We start from the raw sequence: 15939 nt of genomic DNA, 5'->3' as shown, positions 1-15939 counted from the left end.
CTTCTAAAAGCCAAAATAAATCATTCTAGCACTTACGACTCTTTCCGCCGTATCTCACATGGCACATATATGTTACCTTTCTTCTTTCTTCGACATTCGCATCTTTGATCATTCCAACTCCTCGAATCAATTTCGCAGACTTGCCAACAAAGAGAAAGAAAGGGTGACAGGAAGGAAAGCGAAGAAATGCCAGCGTATAACCAATTACAGTAACATCTTCGAAAGAAAACCGCATGACGTAGAACCAGAAGCGAGGAGCAATAAATCGCGATACAGACGATTTAAATGGACGATCGTTCACCGTTACGGCCGAGAGAACGGCCTCGAGGGAACGCCATCGTAACTCGGAATTAGGATGCCACCTTTCTGCTTTCCCGTTTAAAGTATCGTCCCGGAAATCCAAGGCAGAAGCGCGTTGCTTGTGGCCGTTCGTGCAGCAGAAGAAGAGCCAGTATATTTATAGGAATTTCTCGCGATAAGTCCAGAACATCATGCACAGAGCCTAACAAACACACGCTCAATCCTTTGGAAATATAATTTTGTACATAAGTTATGATCTTCATATTTCATTAACCTTTGTCGTGATTTTTATCACGTAATGATGTTCGGTATATCGTGATTTTCGGCCCCGAACGCATAAATTTCAAAATTTTCCTCTTGGCAAAAATATCGGATCTGCGATTGCGCCCGGGCGAGCTGTTTTTAGCGAATTTTAATAAATTTTATTGAACGATGAAGACGATTGAAAAAAAGAAGTTTAGATTTTATATTTCACACTGATCAATGAGGAAAAATCGAAGTCCAACACGAACATTAAGAAATCGATTAGAAAGAATAAGAAATTCAAACCTGTTCGTACGTGGCTGAAAATCCAGTAGACAAGATCAGGTTCAAGACCCAGTTCTATTTGTCATTCGTTCGGAACCAGATGTTCGCTGGGGGTATAAGGTCTGCTCAATATAAATATTATCCCTTCGTACTTCACTCCACTGGACGTACATAATGCTAGCAGCTCAAATTATTTTGCCAAAAGTCCTTTATCTTCGTACAATGATAAATAAAATGTTGAATTTTACGTGTGACTTAATTTGTTCTCTTCTTATTTGAAGAATTTGTGAAAAGGCGTAGAATAAGGGATTCAACAGCGATATAACGATCGATAAATTTTAATATCTAAATAATATTTTCAAAGGGCGTTTAAGGTTTATTTTAAAAGATTTTATTTTATAGTTTTGCATTGTATTTTTCATTCTAATAATAACACATTAAGAAAATTCAATTAGAATTATAGATAGATAGTATTATAAGATTGAAAATGTGAATTGAATTATATTATATTCTACGGATGTATCTCATTTATAATATTATTTAGAATTTTTTATTATATTCTCGAATATCTATATTTTAGTCATTAATCGTTTTTATGAATATTTCTTACTTTACAATTTTATTGTTATTAATCAGAGTATAAGGTAAATTGTAAAGTAATTAAAGTTAATTTATCGTTTAAATTATATTACTTCCAGTTTCAATAGATAATATAAAATACTGTATATTATATAGATCAGTTAAAAAAGAAGTTTTTTAATTTGATATAGTTCAAATAATTTGTTAGTTTTAATTTACTCGATATCAATACGTACTATCTTACATATTTTTTTTCCAGAAAAATATTCCGAGATCAATTGCCTTGAACTGTCAACCCTGTGGTGCAAAATCTACTTCGCAAGTTGCTAGAAAGTATCCATTTAAGTTTCCAAGTCAGGGTCATGGGGAAGATAGATTTATAAATATCAAATACAACAAGGAAGCTGCAAATTATCTTCTGACAAAAAAACCCGATAATATGTCGAAGCAAAATGAGATCGATGTGTTTAAGCAGGTAAGTTAAATTTAGTTACATTAATTCAATAATCTAACAGAAATAATAAATTTTATACTTGATAAATTTGTTTAACTTGATTTATATGAAGTTACATAATTTTCAAATACAGTAGACCATGAACTTTGATAAGTTCATATATTATAAGAATTCTACATTTTCTCTATAATAGTTTCCATTTTCTTTTCCACAGTGGATAAAAAACAAAAGATTCGCTCTTTTATCAATTGTACAATTAAATTTTTCTTAAAATTAAAAATTCTACGTATTATACATATTTTCAACCCGAAAATATTTTCTATTCCAAGGAATTGAATACAACGAACACAGTTACAATGAACGCGACAGTTATCAGAATTTTTCGGACAAAATGTGATATTACTATATCGTTGAACTGTAAAGTTTCAGAATAAAAAATTATTCAGTCACATAAGTAGTATATACGGTATCTTATAAATTACAGTATTGTACTAATTTTTGCATGAAGAATCTTATTAATGTATAATTTCCGCTGAAGTAGAATGATGATACTCTGACCGGACCATTAGACGTACTTCCAATTTGCACATATAATTTTTTTGCAAGAGTATTATGCATAAACTATTCGATACGGGCGGATCTCTATGTAGAATATCCTTGATTGCCAAAATAAAGGACTTAAAATACGTACCGGTTTTAAAGCTTGTTTGCAACATCGTCCGAAACGGTGGTATTACGCGATTTTAATGGATCCGAACGTTAGAAAAACTCTTGAACGGTAGTTGTTGCAACATCAAACATTGAATTAGCATAAAGGCTGTCCGGATGTAGGCGTAAGTTATCTTGTTCATGTTTATCGACATAAGGGTATATAATCTTCGATAATTGATAGAGATAAGATCGAAATCACGGCGGGGAAGAGACTCACTACACGGAAATTACTGTTCTTAGACGCCGAGAAAATAGTTGAAGTTTCACGGGAATAAAAAAGAACATAAACGGAAAAACAAAGAACTTCGTCTTTATCTTCTCATGATTCTGAATGTATCGTGTTGTTCCTCGTGGTGTGTAAGGACTTCCAACAGATGATTTTGAGATTGAATATTTATTAGGTCGTGCCAGATAATCCGACAATAGGACTTGATAATATTAACGCTAATTCATCTCGTGAAAGTATCATAAAGGTTCAATGATGTTTAGGCCGGTTTTGCACGCCTGTAGCGATACACATATCGCGAAATGCGTACCGTGTGAATGTCGCCATTTGTTTCAATGTTTCGCCTGACTTCTTCATAGGAAAAAACATGGTTGCCAAGATACACGATGGATACACGAAATGAGTATCGCGATACTGTGTTTAACGAGAATCGTCGTGTGAATGTTTCCATTGGTGTACATGAATATTCAGTATCTATCATACACGTATCTTCGCGTGAAACCGGTCTAAGATGTCCACGATGCTTTATTGGAAAATTGTTGCAAAATGTAATATACACGTATACAATGTAGTATATAAGTCGTTTCGTAAGTTGTTTTATCTTGTTACCTTATTTTGTCAAAAATTTGGTATATAAATATAGGAAAGTGTTACACATGAGTTCAATCGTCAGTATATTCTTCCCGCTTTTCTATCTCGCTTCAAAAAAAGTCTGTGGTTTAGAATTTGGACAAAGTTTCTCTCTTGGAACTTCGAAACGATGTTTGACATGTTTCTACATGCAGAGCTTTCGGACAAATTAAATGACTATCTCTCAGTCCTTATTATTTGTTTGCCTATTCTTGCGAAATTTATAAATACTGTGGTTCTGATTCTCATTATTCCATCATTCTGCTAGCCCTTTTGAAATTTCCCCTTATTAAAGATGTCATAATAAAGAGAAAAATCTAAAAGTAACGATATAATTTCTACGTAGGGTCGGCAACGATATTCTATCGAATAACAACAATGGAAGAATACGAGAACTTATGAAACGATCTAAAAGAAATTATGAAAATGGAATCTAGGATTTTTTGGCCAGAAATGTAATATTAGAAATTATAGCAAAGAATTTGAATAATTATTAATAAAGAATTCCAAAGCTTTTGGAGTGAACCTAATCAGCAGGGAAATAAGTGACACGAACTTACTGAACATTTATTGGATGATTAATATACAAGACAAGTAGAAAGGAAATATAAAGTTTTAAAATTGATCGGAAAATTCTAATTAAACGGAAATCTCAAAGTGTTGGCTGAAGAAGTACCAGGAATGTAATTTCCTGTGTGTAACGCAACTTCGATATCATTACTGTAATAACAGACAGCAACATGGTAGCACAGTTTCCTCTGCCGATTTTCTTCTATCTCACGTCCTCTTCTTCCTACTACCTCTTTTCTTCTCCTACCCTGTCCGTTTGCTCTCCCTGCTTGATATTCGACCAGAGCACACTTCACTTTATCCTTATTTCCGTATAATGGATCTTTATCTATGAATATAGCTTCATTGATGCACACCGTTTCACGATGCGATTTATGGCGATAATCGCACGCTGTAGCTTATTTTCGTCTCGTTTTAAAGATGAAGAGAGAAGTTACTGAGATTATTATTATTATGAGAGAGACAGAAAGAGAGAGAGAGACGAAGGGGGCGAGAGGAAGCTTGGAAATCTTTACCCTAGGGAATAGGGAGATTGTGTGCAATAGTGGGTTAGTTAGAAGATTCAGATGTAGATAATGGTGATGAGATTTTTATTTGATCATTTTCTGAATGAGTTGTGAAAAAATGATAATCCGTTAACTAGGAAAAACAGGTTAACTCGTTACTCGGTTTCCCTAATCTCGTGAAGATAATAATTTTATTATTTATGAATCTCCTACCTTTTTATGTGTTATCTCGTTTATGCTGAAAATAAATTGGATGTATCGTGTATGATATATGGAAGAATTAAAATCATCTATCAGAGATTAATTTGTTTTTATTAACTTGCAACGTTGTTACAGGATTATAGAAATTAAACGATGACCTGGTTAGCAGGTTAAAAAGTTTTTAAGTAGATGATAAAGGAGGCGGAATATGAGAAGAATTTCTCTTCTTGAGAGGCAATCCTGCAGGTTCGATCTTAAAGAGTTTGGAGTACTATAGATTTTATGGCGTTTCTGAATTGTTTCTGAATTCTAGAAGGGTTGAAATATTTTTGTCAAAGAGATTTCTGAAGATACTCTAATAAAGACATGATTTGTTGATAATTACCTAACTATAGTTTCAAATGTAAATTCCATTTTGATTTCATCGTTTAGTTTAGTTTAATGTAACGTAAGTTTCCAGTTTCGACATTAACTAACAATAAGTTACTAAATGTCAGGTTTAGATCTATGATTTATGAATTTATAGGATCTAACTATTTGAATCGTACAGCTTCTAAACTTTAAGATGAATGGAATATTTCAGCTAGAGAAATTTTTCAAAGTATGGAAAAATCATTTCTTCTAAGGATTCTAAATCGAAATTTACCACATTTCACGAATTATAAAATACTTCAGTGATAGAAATCAAATATGTGATCAAATAAATGACAATTTTAAGTGATGTTAAATGTAAATGTTTAGATGGAGATTCAGCAAGCTCGAACGTGTACCGTTTCATTATCGCATTATACATAGTTCAGTTCCGATAGTACGAAACAAGATCATTATCATGTCATTAAATCCTCATAATCGATGAATGTGTTATAAACGAACGTCGCCACGAACTACGATGTCGAATCGATCGTTAGCGACTCCGATTGTTCGTGTTTAAAGACCTAATCGATCGATCGTAATTACCTCACGAGCGATAAATCGATTTCTAATTAAGATCGTGACGCCTCAGGAAAATGGGGAATCAACTATTATACACGTATTCTATACGTATTTAATTCTGATCATAGTACATTATTTTAGTCTCCACCTTTTTCGAAATTCTATGATAACATTTTTCAAGCTAATGTGAAACCTAATTATGAAATGGTAATTTGAATCTCAAATTATCGCTATAATACTTGTCTCTAATCGATCATGTACTGAATTTGTTGTTTAAGGTCAACTGAATTGTTGAGAATATTAAGAAATTTTGTAAATTCTAGTTTGTTCTAATTTATATACTGTAAATTAATGTAATATCGTTATTACTACATTTTTGATGTTTATACGTTTGTGGGAAAACGTAAAAACGAAAAATTGTATGAAATATATAAAATATAGAGATATATCAAATAAAATACACGAAATCTCATTCTCATTGCGATGTGTATTTAGTGTGTGAAAAGAATCTTTATGTTTCTTTAGTTGCGTTTATAAAAATCGGATTTGCATGAACATCCACAGTCCAGTTATTATGTACAACTTTATTGCACATATATTTGATTTCTCTTGATCAATCCAAGCTGAAGCTTCATTTACAATCTAAAGCTGTACTGAAAGTAAGAATTACAAAAACGTTGTAAAATTCGTATTCAATTTACCAAAGTTCGTATTTTATCTTATTCCGATTGAAAATTCTCGTGTTCAAACCACGAGATATGGAGACGTTTCAAAAATTCACATCCGATTTACCAAAAAGAAAGGAAACGATGGAGAAAATGTAGAAATTCACAGGAACACACAGTGCAAATTTTTCGCTGTCAAGTGTCGCTTAAGTCACTAAACCCTGACAAACGGCACAGCTGGAATCTCTGTCGGATAATTGGCGAAAGAAATTTATGCACCAATTAATGGCGAAAGAAAACGTAATACCAGGGCTGAGGCAGAAACAAGTGCTGCGCCGCAGCCACTTATCCTCGGAAAACAAGGTGCCTGGAAGCTTAGTAGGCCTACCTAAAGACCTGTGGGACGAGGAACACTTCAAAGATGGAATGTGGAAATCGAAGCCACGAAAAAGGCCTTTAATAGGCATTATGTATTCCGTATTAAATACGCATGAGTTCTCCACGTTATCAGGTAAGAATTCCATGGCGTATTTAGAACGTTTCCCATGATGTATAAAAATATGGTATGCTATCGCCAACCACCAGATTCCTTCATTTAATGGAAAGTTGCATTTTAATCTTCCGATATTTGCATTTGTATTATTATATATCTAATTACGATTTACGAATTATGTACTTAAATTGACTGCATTACTATACCTCTCATATTTGTCTTTTTATTTCGAATATTTATGAACCTGCTTTGATACTAATGTTTTCGTTATTGACTTGTTTAATAATATGTGTCTCTGTTTATTAAAGATCTTGATTATGTACTCCCTAGTTTGTATGTTTTTTACATGTTTATAGTACTCTATACTATGATATTATATTATTATATTAGGTTACACTGTAGTATATAATGCACGGAATATGTTTGAGAAAATATATTGAGATTATGTTTATCCTTTGTTTTTAAGAGTACCAGAAACGACGGATTGATTGGAGTTCAGCAGATGCAATCGCAGTAGCAACTGATAATGTGGTGAAATTTTACAATATATTAAAATCTGATATTATGGACTCGATACGCCTGAAAGTACATAATGTTGATTCATTAAAATGGAATAACGCTGGTAGGTAACGCTACACAAAATATATAATTACTGGTGTGTTAAAGAGTCTATCACACATGTTAAATCTATTAAAAATTGAAAGCTGAAGCTGCCTACAATGAGCATAGCTACAAAAGTATAAAATTAATGTATTTCGTTACGTTTTCCCGATATCGTTAGATACATATCATTTTTATTTACTTTATTATTGAATATCCGGAGAAAATTAAATTTTCCATTATTTTAAAATAAATAATCTCCATCTAATACCACATCTAATTTATTATATCGATTGCGAATCTTAAAGATTTTCTGGCTACAAACTTATCGACTTACAAAATTCTGCATTCCTTTTCGCTATCTACCAATTGATATTTAGAAACGATATAGATTGAAGATTCCAATAAATTTGGAAAATTCTCCATAGTATTTCAAATATGATATACCATATCCGAAATCCAATATTCAAATATCCACGAATTTGCGAGTTGTAAGTTATAACGCTATAACAAAATACTTAAATAGGAAGTTAATATCAATTTTTAAATTTGTCAATCCAAAAACAAAGCGGTCGTGTCTACATTAAAATAATTCTAATTTCAATCATCAATTACTTATGTAAATATGTAGTTTTCTCATTGTTGCAATTAATATTGACAATATCTTACAAGAAAACTTTACATTTCTGTCCAGGTAATAAACTGTTGATATGCACTCCGTCGTTTGTGAAACTGTACTGTATAGATAGGCAGAAGACGATTTGGACGACAGCCACGTGCGACAGTGACGTGACTTGCGTCTGCTGGTCTAAGAATGACCAACATGCCGTCACGTGAGTAGTATCTATCTATACAGAGATTTGTGGTTGTTGCATAAATGTAAGATAAACACAAACGATCATTTATCATCGAATATCATTTCAATCTATTAACGACGTTTTATTACGATCTGATCTGGCTTGATAAATGTCATTGATTTACTTACCACAATTATGTGCTTGTCGATCGTCTGCGGTCCCGCGTCGCCTTGCCGTGAGCCACTTTTTAATTATTCTATTACTTTGTCGTTAACATTACAATTTATGTTCGTTATAAAATCTAATAAGTGAATCGAATCTTTCCCTGGGTCTTATCTTTCTACTTGTGTTCATAAAGATATGAATCTGCATAAATCTACTTATAAATTTACTCAATCTTCAATTATTATTACAATTTAATGGCCAGTTTAGTAGGTATTTCAATAAGTTAACAAAATTCAGAGTGCTGTCGGTGGGATGTTTGCTTTCATATATATTTCGTTTGTAATTAGCTAGAAAATGGATATAAATTATATGTACATTTCTTTAATATTGTGCAGTGCTGACCGAAGTATGATCACGATATATTTAGCTCAAGATGGCAAGGTCGTTAATTCGTTGCTCGCGTTTTCTTCAACTATTTTAACGATCGCATTTTCATCGAATTATGGATATCTCGCAACTTCGGCGATAGAAGGGAAAGTTCGGATTTTCCAGTGGCCAAGTTTGAACGTGCACATTGACATTCTTTACTACGAGCCTATTCTAGTAAGTCGATATTTTTCATTACACACGAACACTTTTATCGTCTGCAAAGTTGGACACTGTTTAAAATGAATTATGTACTATATTCAGGCTTTAGCTTGGCACCCGTACGAAAGTGGTTTATTATGCATAGGCGGTGGCCTGGGTGACGCTTCGCTGACCCTTTGGGACATGAACAGGTTAAGTGCACCGACTTACCGCGACGTCCGGTTCCAAGGTATCGTGAAGAATATGATATGGAATAAGCACAGTGGTGAGCTTGTCGTTCACTGGTCGTACGCTGAGCGGCATAATGACGCATGCACTGCGATACCGGTTCTCGCGAGCCTCGATCGCATTGTGGACGAGATACCTTTGGATAAGGAAATGCAAATCAACGCCATTATGTGGAACTCTGATCAAACGCAATTAGGTACGTGAGAATCCTCTCGTTTATTTTATTATTCGATGAAACTGTGAAATCGTAATTGGATCTGTGATAGTGCCACGTGTATTAAACGTAATAAGGGTTTCGAATTCAAAGCGTTTAGTGATTTATGAGACGAGAAGAAGATTATTAGATGTAATATTAAAATATAAAAATTCGTTAAGTCCCATGGTATGTGCATCTGTTGTTATTTCTGTAACTGTGATCGATCGTGATCAATTATGAGTTGCGTAGAATGCTCTCTGTGAGTACTATGCTAGTACTATGTCCTTTAATGTTATATGATGTCCCTATGTTGAATTTGAAATATGTTTTTCTGTATCTATTCTGGTAGATAGGTTTCGAGTGGGAAGTATGATCATATCACTGCTTGGCAATGATAGCTACACAACTGACAAAATTTTTAATTTGCTTTTATTGCATATAACATCTGCGTTATGTTTCTATTTTTATCATGTAACACGGTTATTTTATCATGAATATTTATAATCAGTTTTCCGTGAGAGGGCAGTTACGTTAAAGTAATAAGGCCTGCATTTAGTATTTTCAAAAATATAAATTTTGAGAAGCCTCTTTTCTAAAGCTTTCACATTTTTTGAGTTGTGACATTATCAACAGCGTATAAAGCAGCGATATGGAGAGTTCTTAGTTTGAGCGGTAAATTATTGGTTTTTATACTATTTGTTTAGTTAGGTCATTTTGTGACATTTTAAGAATGCAGTTGTTTCTGTCGAATATTGATATATATTTCTTCACAAAAGGATTTAAGAAATTCGTTGAAAAATGTTAACAGCTAGGAAGCTACAAAAGTTTCGAAAACATGTGTTTTTGGATAATAGTTAAAGGAGGAATCTAACAATTTAATATTCCGTAATTTGTATGTTTTTGTTCGTAGTACTGCTATGTAGTTTGTGAACTTTGTGAAATTATCGTACCTCCATTCTTACGTAAATTAATAATTCTAATGTCATCAAGGGAATTAACAAGTGAATGTGCATATTTTTTTTTAGCTCTTCAGTCCGACGAATCTTTAATGATATGGAATTTTTTCGGTAACGATTGCCAATATACAAGATGTAAGACACAACGCAAACATATGCAAAGTGATACAAGATCTACGAATTTCAAAGAATTTGAATACTATAATATACGGTAGAACCGACGTATTCAAGAAATTTTTTAATATTCATAAAAAATTATTAAAAATATTTAAAAAACTTACTTATCAGTAAGCCAAAACATAACTAATAGTCGTGACTACTAGCTTTTAATATACTTCATATAATTCGGTATTTTGTCCAATCTTACCACCTTTTATTTTAATATACAAATGTCATGTATTTCGTTTTTTAACAATTATAGGCTATGATCATTTTTGAACGTATTGTAAAATGTTACCAAATCTCGAATTATTGCTACAATCAAATTTTTGGAATACCAGTCTATGAATCTCTTATTTATTGCTGCGATTACATGATTTTAATTATAATTATTATATAATATATTTAAAAATAGATATTAAAAGTTAGTAATTCTAGTTAAAAATAAAGGAAAAGATGCACTGATTTTTAGCGTTTGTTGTAATGTTTGAAGCACTGGATGCACTTTATATTCTAAACCAAGGACTCTTTCTTAAAATGAAATTTATAAAGTTTCATGTTATATTGAATTCGCGATTTATGTGATTATGTACGATAAAATTCATTATTTGGATACATCGGTCCTACTGCATATCAAAAATTAGTAACAGTAACGGGTAATGTCTTGAATCAAAAATTGTTGTTTTATATAATTATTTGCATCTCTCGATATTTAGTTTCATACATAATTCAATGTTGAGCAAAATCCAGTTATTTGAAAATGTAAATTAAACGAATTGAAATCGTGCTTTCCTTAGCATACGCAGTGTCATGGAATTATGTAACTTATTTTATAATTATATGACTTACTTTTCTTTGTTGATCAGAAGAAAAAATATATATGTATATATTCTATTAAAATTTCATAAGTTTATTTCTAAAAATTTCTTTATGTTTACCTATAAAACAATTGAAAAAGCAAAACACTAAAAAAATATAAACACTAACTCCAAAGATACGTACTTAACTGCAAAACTATACTTACAGCAATTACAAAAATTTAGTTTCCTATAAAATTTCCATCTATAAAATCGAAACGCCTAACTGAACGCTATCTAGATAGAAAGAACAAGTACGGTCGTTGCAAAGTACAAGTACAGGCCACTTTAAATTAATTTCACCAATTAAGTTTCAAAAACAGCGAACAACTAAGATAATTAGATACCCTTCTTACAATTACCTATCCGAACCACTCAACCATGTTATAATTTTGTTTAAAAGAATCTTTTTCATGCCACTAACATTGTATAACATACTGTTCCTTTCAAATACATCGATCGCTTGACCGTATCTCTATCTTCACAGCTTCACACACAAAGATCCCATATCATCTTCCTATCGTATCACGAGCTACACGTTTCATCATAACGTCGAATCATTTCCAACGTCGCGATCGAGAGAATCGATGAAAAAGGAAGGAAAGAATAAAAATCACGCGAAAGTCGTTTCGCAAAACGATTACAGCGTGCCAACGATTAAGGACGATTATGATCGAATCACGCGCAATTTAAATTTTTCCGGGCCCATTGAGCAGCAGGTTTATCGATCGACCGGAAGATAAGCCGGCACAATCTCGTGCTAGAACTGTTAACAACCGTCTGGACTATCATCAAATAGATTTTCACGTTTCGCCACCTTTGGCAATTCCCGTCTAAATTACACGATTATCTTTCGGCTACTACTTACACAAGAAAAGGGAAGGGTATGTAGGCCATTTTGCGAGCAACCACTCTGGCAAATGCCGCGTAATTATGGTTTTGTATAGTTCGGTGGTTTTTTTCAATTAAATACTGTCTCCTAATTCCAACTTAATGCCCTAAAAGAATTACAGTAAAGAATTTACAAGCTCGTGTTATAGAAGAAAATTTATTTATAAAAAGTTGAATATTTTCCAGAAAACTCAAGTGCTATTAGTTTCGATGTCATAAGCTTTTTGTCATAGATTTATTTTACAATTGGCATTGTAAAATAACTCTTCTTTTACTTGGTGTTTTGACCAAAGATGAGGAAATGGGAAGGTGAAAGGCAATTATTGCAATGCATTCGTATTTGAATAAAATTTGATTTATTGAGATTTGCTATCAATTATAATAAATCTTCGTCGACTACATATGTATGCAACGATAAATCCTAAGAATCAAAATTGGTAGTTCAGGTCTGAATGGATACTAGATTTGACAAGAAGAAAATACACATTTAAAAGATTAAATAAAATTATGGCTGTTTATCAGTCTGGTAACTGAGAAAAATCTTTATATATAAAGTCACTGTAGTTGTACTTTTTCAAATTATACTGTTTAATTATATTTATTATACTATTTTGCAAGGGCAACGCTGCGATAAAAAAGGCTGCTTCGCCCCTCTTTAATACTAAGGATATAACAATTGACTATAAATCTTCAATTTATTAGCTAAATAACAGAAGAAAAAAGCTGTTTCCATCGCCAAATAGATAAGTAATTTATAGTTTTCTGTATCAGACTTCCTATTTTCTAAAAATTCAGAACAGTATATTTTTTTCATTTCTATCATCTTTCTAAAAAATTGACAACACTATAAATAGACTTCAAATATGATTTCAATTACTATCCTTCAATACAATTTCGGATATTAAGTTTCGCGTTAATCCTGTAAGGACTTGCTGAATTTTTGAAGAATGTGTAGTAAGAAACGTTTTATATTTAATTAATTTACATACAATTAATTACAAAGTCTACTTATTTGTAATTCATCTATTCTTATTATTTTCCATATTCTAGCGTTGCGTTAGCAGTCATCAACCTCTAAACAAAACCTATCGTAACCATCATCCTTTAATCTGTAACAACTTCCACCAATTTTCGTCGATCAAGCTAAATGTTCATCATCTTTTACAACTTACTCATCTTAAATGAACAATTTCCACACGTCCATCGTCACCCATCGCGTTGCGCCCAACGGCAATCTCCAACAACTATTGAATTCTACTTTCACAGGTCGCATGCCCAGCGCGGTGTCTTTTTGTTCGTTACGTCGTCCACTTATGGAAATCGGGATTTCGTTGGGATTAAACGGCCCAGCAAGGACGCGGTTAATGGTCTCAAATTACCGTCCTCGCCTCGGCCCCCTCGCTTAACATAAAGTAACTAGAACAGACGCGGCATTACGGAGCTCGCGCTAATGCCACGCTGCTCGCTAATAACAAGCGAGCGGGGCCGATGAAAAACCGCGCGACCAAACCAGTTAGCCGCCGCAGACCGAAGGAGCTTTAACGTTCCGCTCGAGCCGCGCTCAATCGTGTCCAATCGAACGATAAGTTAATCGATGACGGAAATCAGAGGCAGACGCTTGAATTATCGCTCGCGTAATTTGGCCCTTCCACGCTTGCAATTATCCGTATCTCTGATTCAACGATAGTTCAAACTTACGAGGATGATCGCCGTGATCTGCGAGCAAATTCGTGATGCAAACTTGCGTCAAGTTTTATGATGCGGCTCGTGATTAGGGAATTGCTGATTTTTACACATTTACGTGAAAATGAATTATCTTCGTTGTTGAAATTCCTGTCACACATTCTACCAGAGTACACCGATACTATACAATCTCTGTCACAGTGAAGTTAATTAACTTCTTTTTTTATCACAAAGGTGATCCAGCAGAAAATCCAATCAGCTCATCAGACCCGAAACTAAACCAAATTTCACCAAATTGAAAATTCAGTCACGAACAGTCACCCCATATTCTCACCCTCGTGCGACCGTTCCATATCGAATGTGATCCAAACCAGATTGAATCATGCTTGTTCGACAACAGAAACGAGAAAAATTCGATTTCGCTCTGTATTCGCTCTGTACGCGCATTTCTTAGTTAGTCGAAACCGTTAATTGGCTGGCTGGATGCAGTGTTTATGGTTGGGCAGTCGTCGTAAAACGGTTGCTGATTATCATTACATACAATCACGCTTAGATCCACCGATACCAGCCTTCTCGAACGATATTTATTACCATAACCGTACCATAGCAGATTCTGGCTCGATTCGCCACTTTTCTTCGTCGTTTTCTCCGTGGCTCAAAACGAGAAGCGGTTCGCGGCGGATGTCAACCACTTTGAGTATTCTTTTACGTTCTACTCCCTTCCTTTTCGTTTTGTTTCCTGTTGCTTTTGCGTCTAGATGCTTGGAATCCATCGTAATAGGTCCTTCGATCTCGTAATCGGATATTGAACCGCGATGAACAGCCGGCTGATTTACATCTTCCTCGATAGTCCGCGTAATAACAGTGCATCGTTGCTCGTCTTCGATTGAAATTACAACGGCCATGAGTTTTAAGGAGATTATTCTAATAATGTAACCGTATTGCCATTGCTGAAATCGATCACTGGGACTTTATCGTTGCTCGGTGAGCCTGTACTTTCGATTTTCTCTTGCTACGATATCGTCGAACTTGTAAACAAATTACTGAGTAACATTCTCTCAACTTGCTTTTTTATTGAAGAAGTATTGGAAGGTGAAAAAGTAAAATTGTACAGACAATTAACTGTATTCTTTTTATTCAGTCGGTGGAAGAAAGATTATTTAGTACAATTTGAATTTACGTTCATTTGGTGGAATAATATCGTATAATTATTTATAAATTTATTGGTTATACTGGTTAATTTATGGTTAACATTTTTCGCAATGTGTCTACTCAGAAAGTATTCGAAGATCTACAGATGAATAATACAGATTATCAAGTTTCAATCTGAGTTTTAGAATGTGTATCATGGCGAATAAATCTTCGTACCCGATGACTTTTGCGATCTCCTCGGAGATTTGAAGGGTCAGATGCGGTCGTAGAGATTGCGAGTTCGAAGTGCTGATTGATCCTGCGTATAGATACACTAAACCATCGGTCGAATTGACATCGACAATTGATTATTGTGGAATATTTAATGAGAAAGTATTGACTTACTAATTCTCTTTCGTAATTACATCTTGAATTATGGAAGCATGAATTTGAGAAATTAGCGAAATAGGAGAAAAATAGAAGATACTGTATTTTGGATAAATAAAGAATTTTCTTTTTTCAACGTAAACTAGGTTATTAAAATCGTATAAATACGTTTCAATTTCCCTCATTATTTACAAGTTATTTCTAATAACTTTTATTCATAAGAGAAACTCAAAATTACGATTTACGATACACAGAAGATATGAAATAATGAAGAAATTTTTAAATTCATAAATTCTCGTGGAATTTCTACTTTCTTATAATTTTGTAGTAATTTAAAGTATTTCTTAATTTAAAGTATTTTATGAACCGGAAATAGAAATCAAATTTACAATAAAGAAAGAAGAAGATAAATAGTAAAACTTCCACATGTTAGCTATAGTTTTAATCAAGCAGTATCCGAACATTCTTATTCAGAAATGTTTATCTGCGGCTTCTGATGAGCCGA

The 15939-nt window shown here is 33.3% G+C and overlaps 1 protein-coding gene across 1 annotated transcript in view; it reads left to right on the top strand.

The window, feature by feature from the left end:
- Positions 1 to 11044, top strand: part of LOC126920897 (protein cortex-like) — a 250975-nt gene extending 239931 nt beyond the window's left edge. Inside the window, exons 2-8 of the mRNA XM_050731829.1 lie at positions 1667 to 1882; positions 6541 to 6814; positions 7263 to 7418; positions 8091 to 8229; positions 8754 to 8961; positions 9049 to 9370; positions 10396 to 11044. Of these exons, the coding sequence (XP_050587786.1) occupies positions 1667 to 1882; positions 6541 to 6814; positions 7263 to 7418; positions 8091 to 8229; positions 8754 to 8961; positions 9049 to 9370; positions 10396 to 10541 (1461 nt within the window). The 3' untranslated portion in view covers positions 10542 to 11044. The remainder of the gene's footprint in view (positions 1 to 1666; positions 1883 to 6540; positions 6815 to 7262; positions 7419 to 8090; positions 8230 to 8753; positions 8962 to 9048; positions 9371 to 10395) is intronic.
- The last annotated feature ends 4895 nt before the right edge of the window (positions 11045 to 15939 follow it).

Source organism: Bombus affinis, chromosome 1, assembly GCF_024516045.1.
Source record: "Bombus affinis isolate iyBomAffi1 chromosome 1, iyBomAffi1.2, whole genome shotgun sequence".
Taxonomy (NCBI): domain Eukaryota; kingdom Metazoa; phylum Arthropoda; class Insecta; order Hymenoptera; family Apidae; genus Bombus; species Bombus affinis.
The sequence above is the reverse complement of the archived record's forward strand: the minus strand, read 5'-3'. Positions and strand labels throughout refer to the sequence as shown.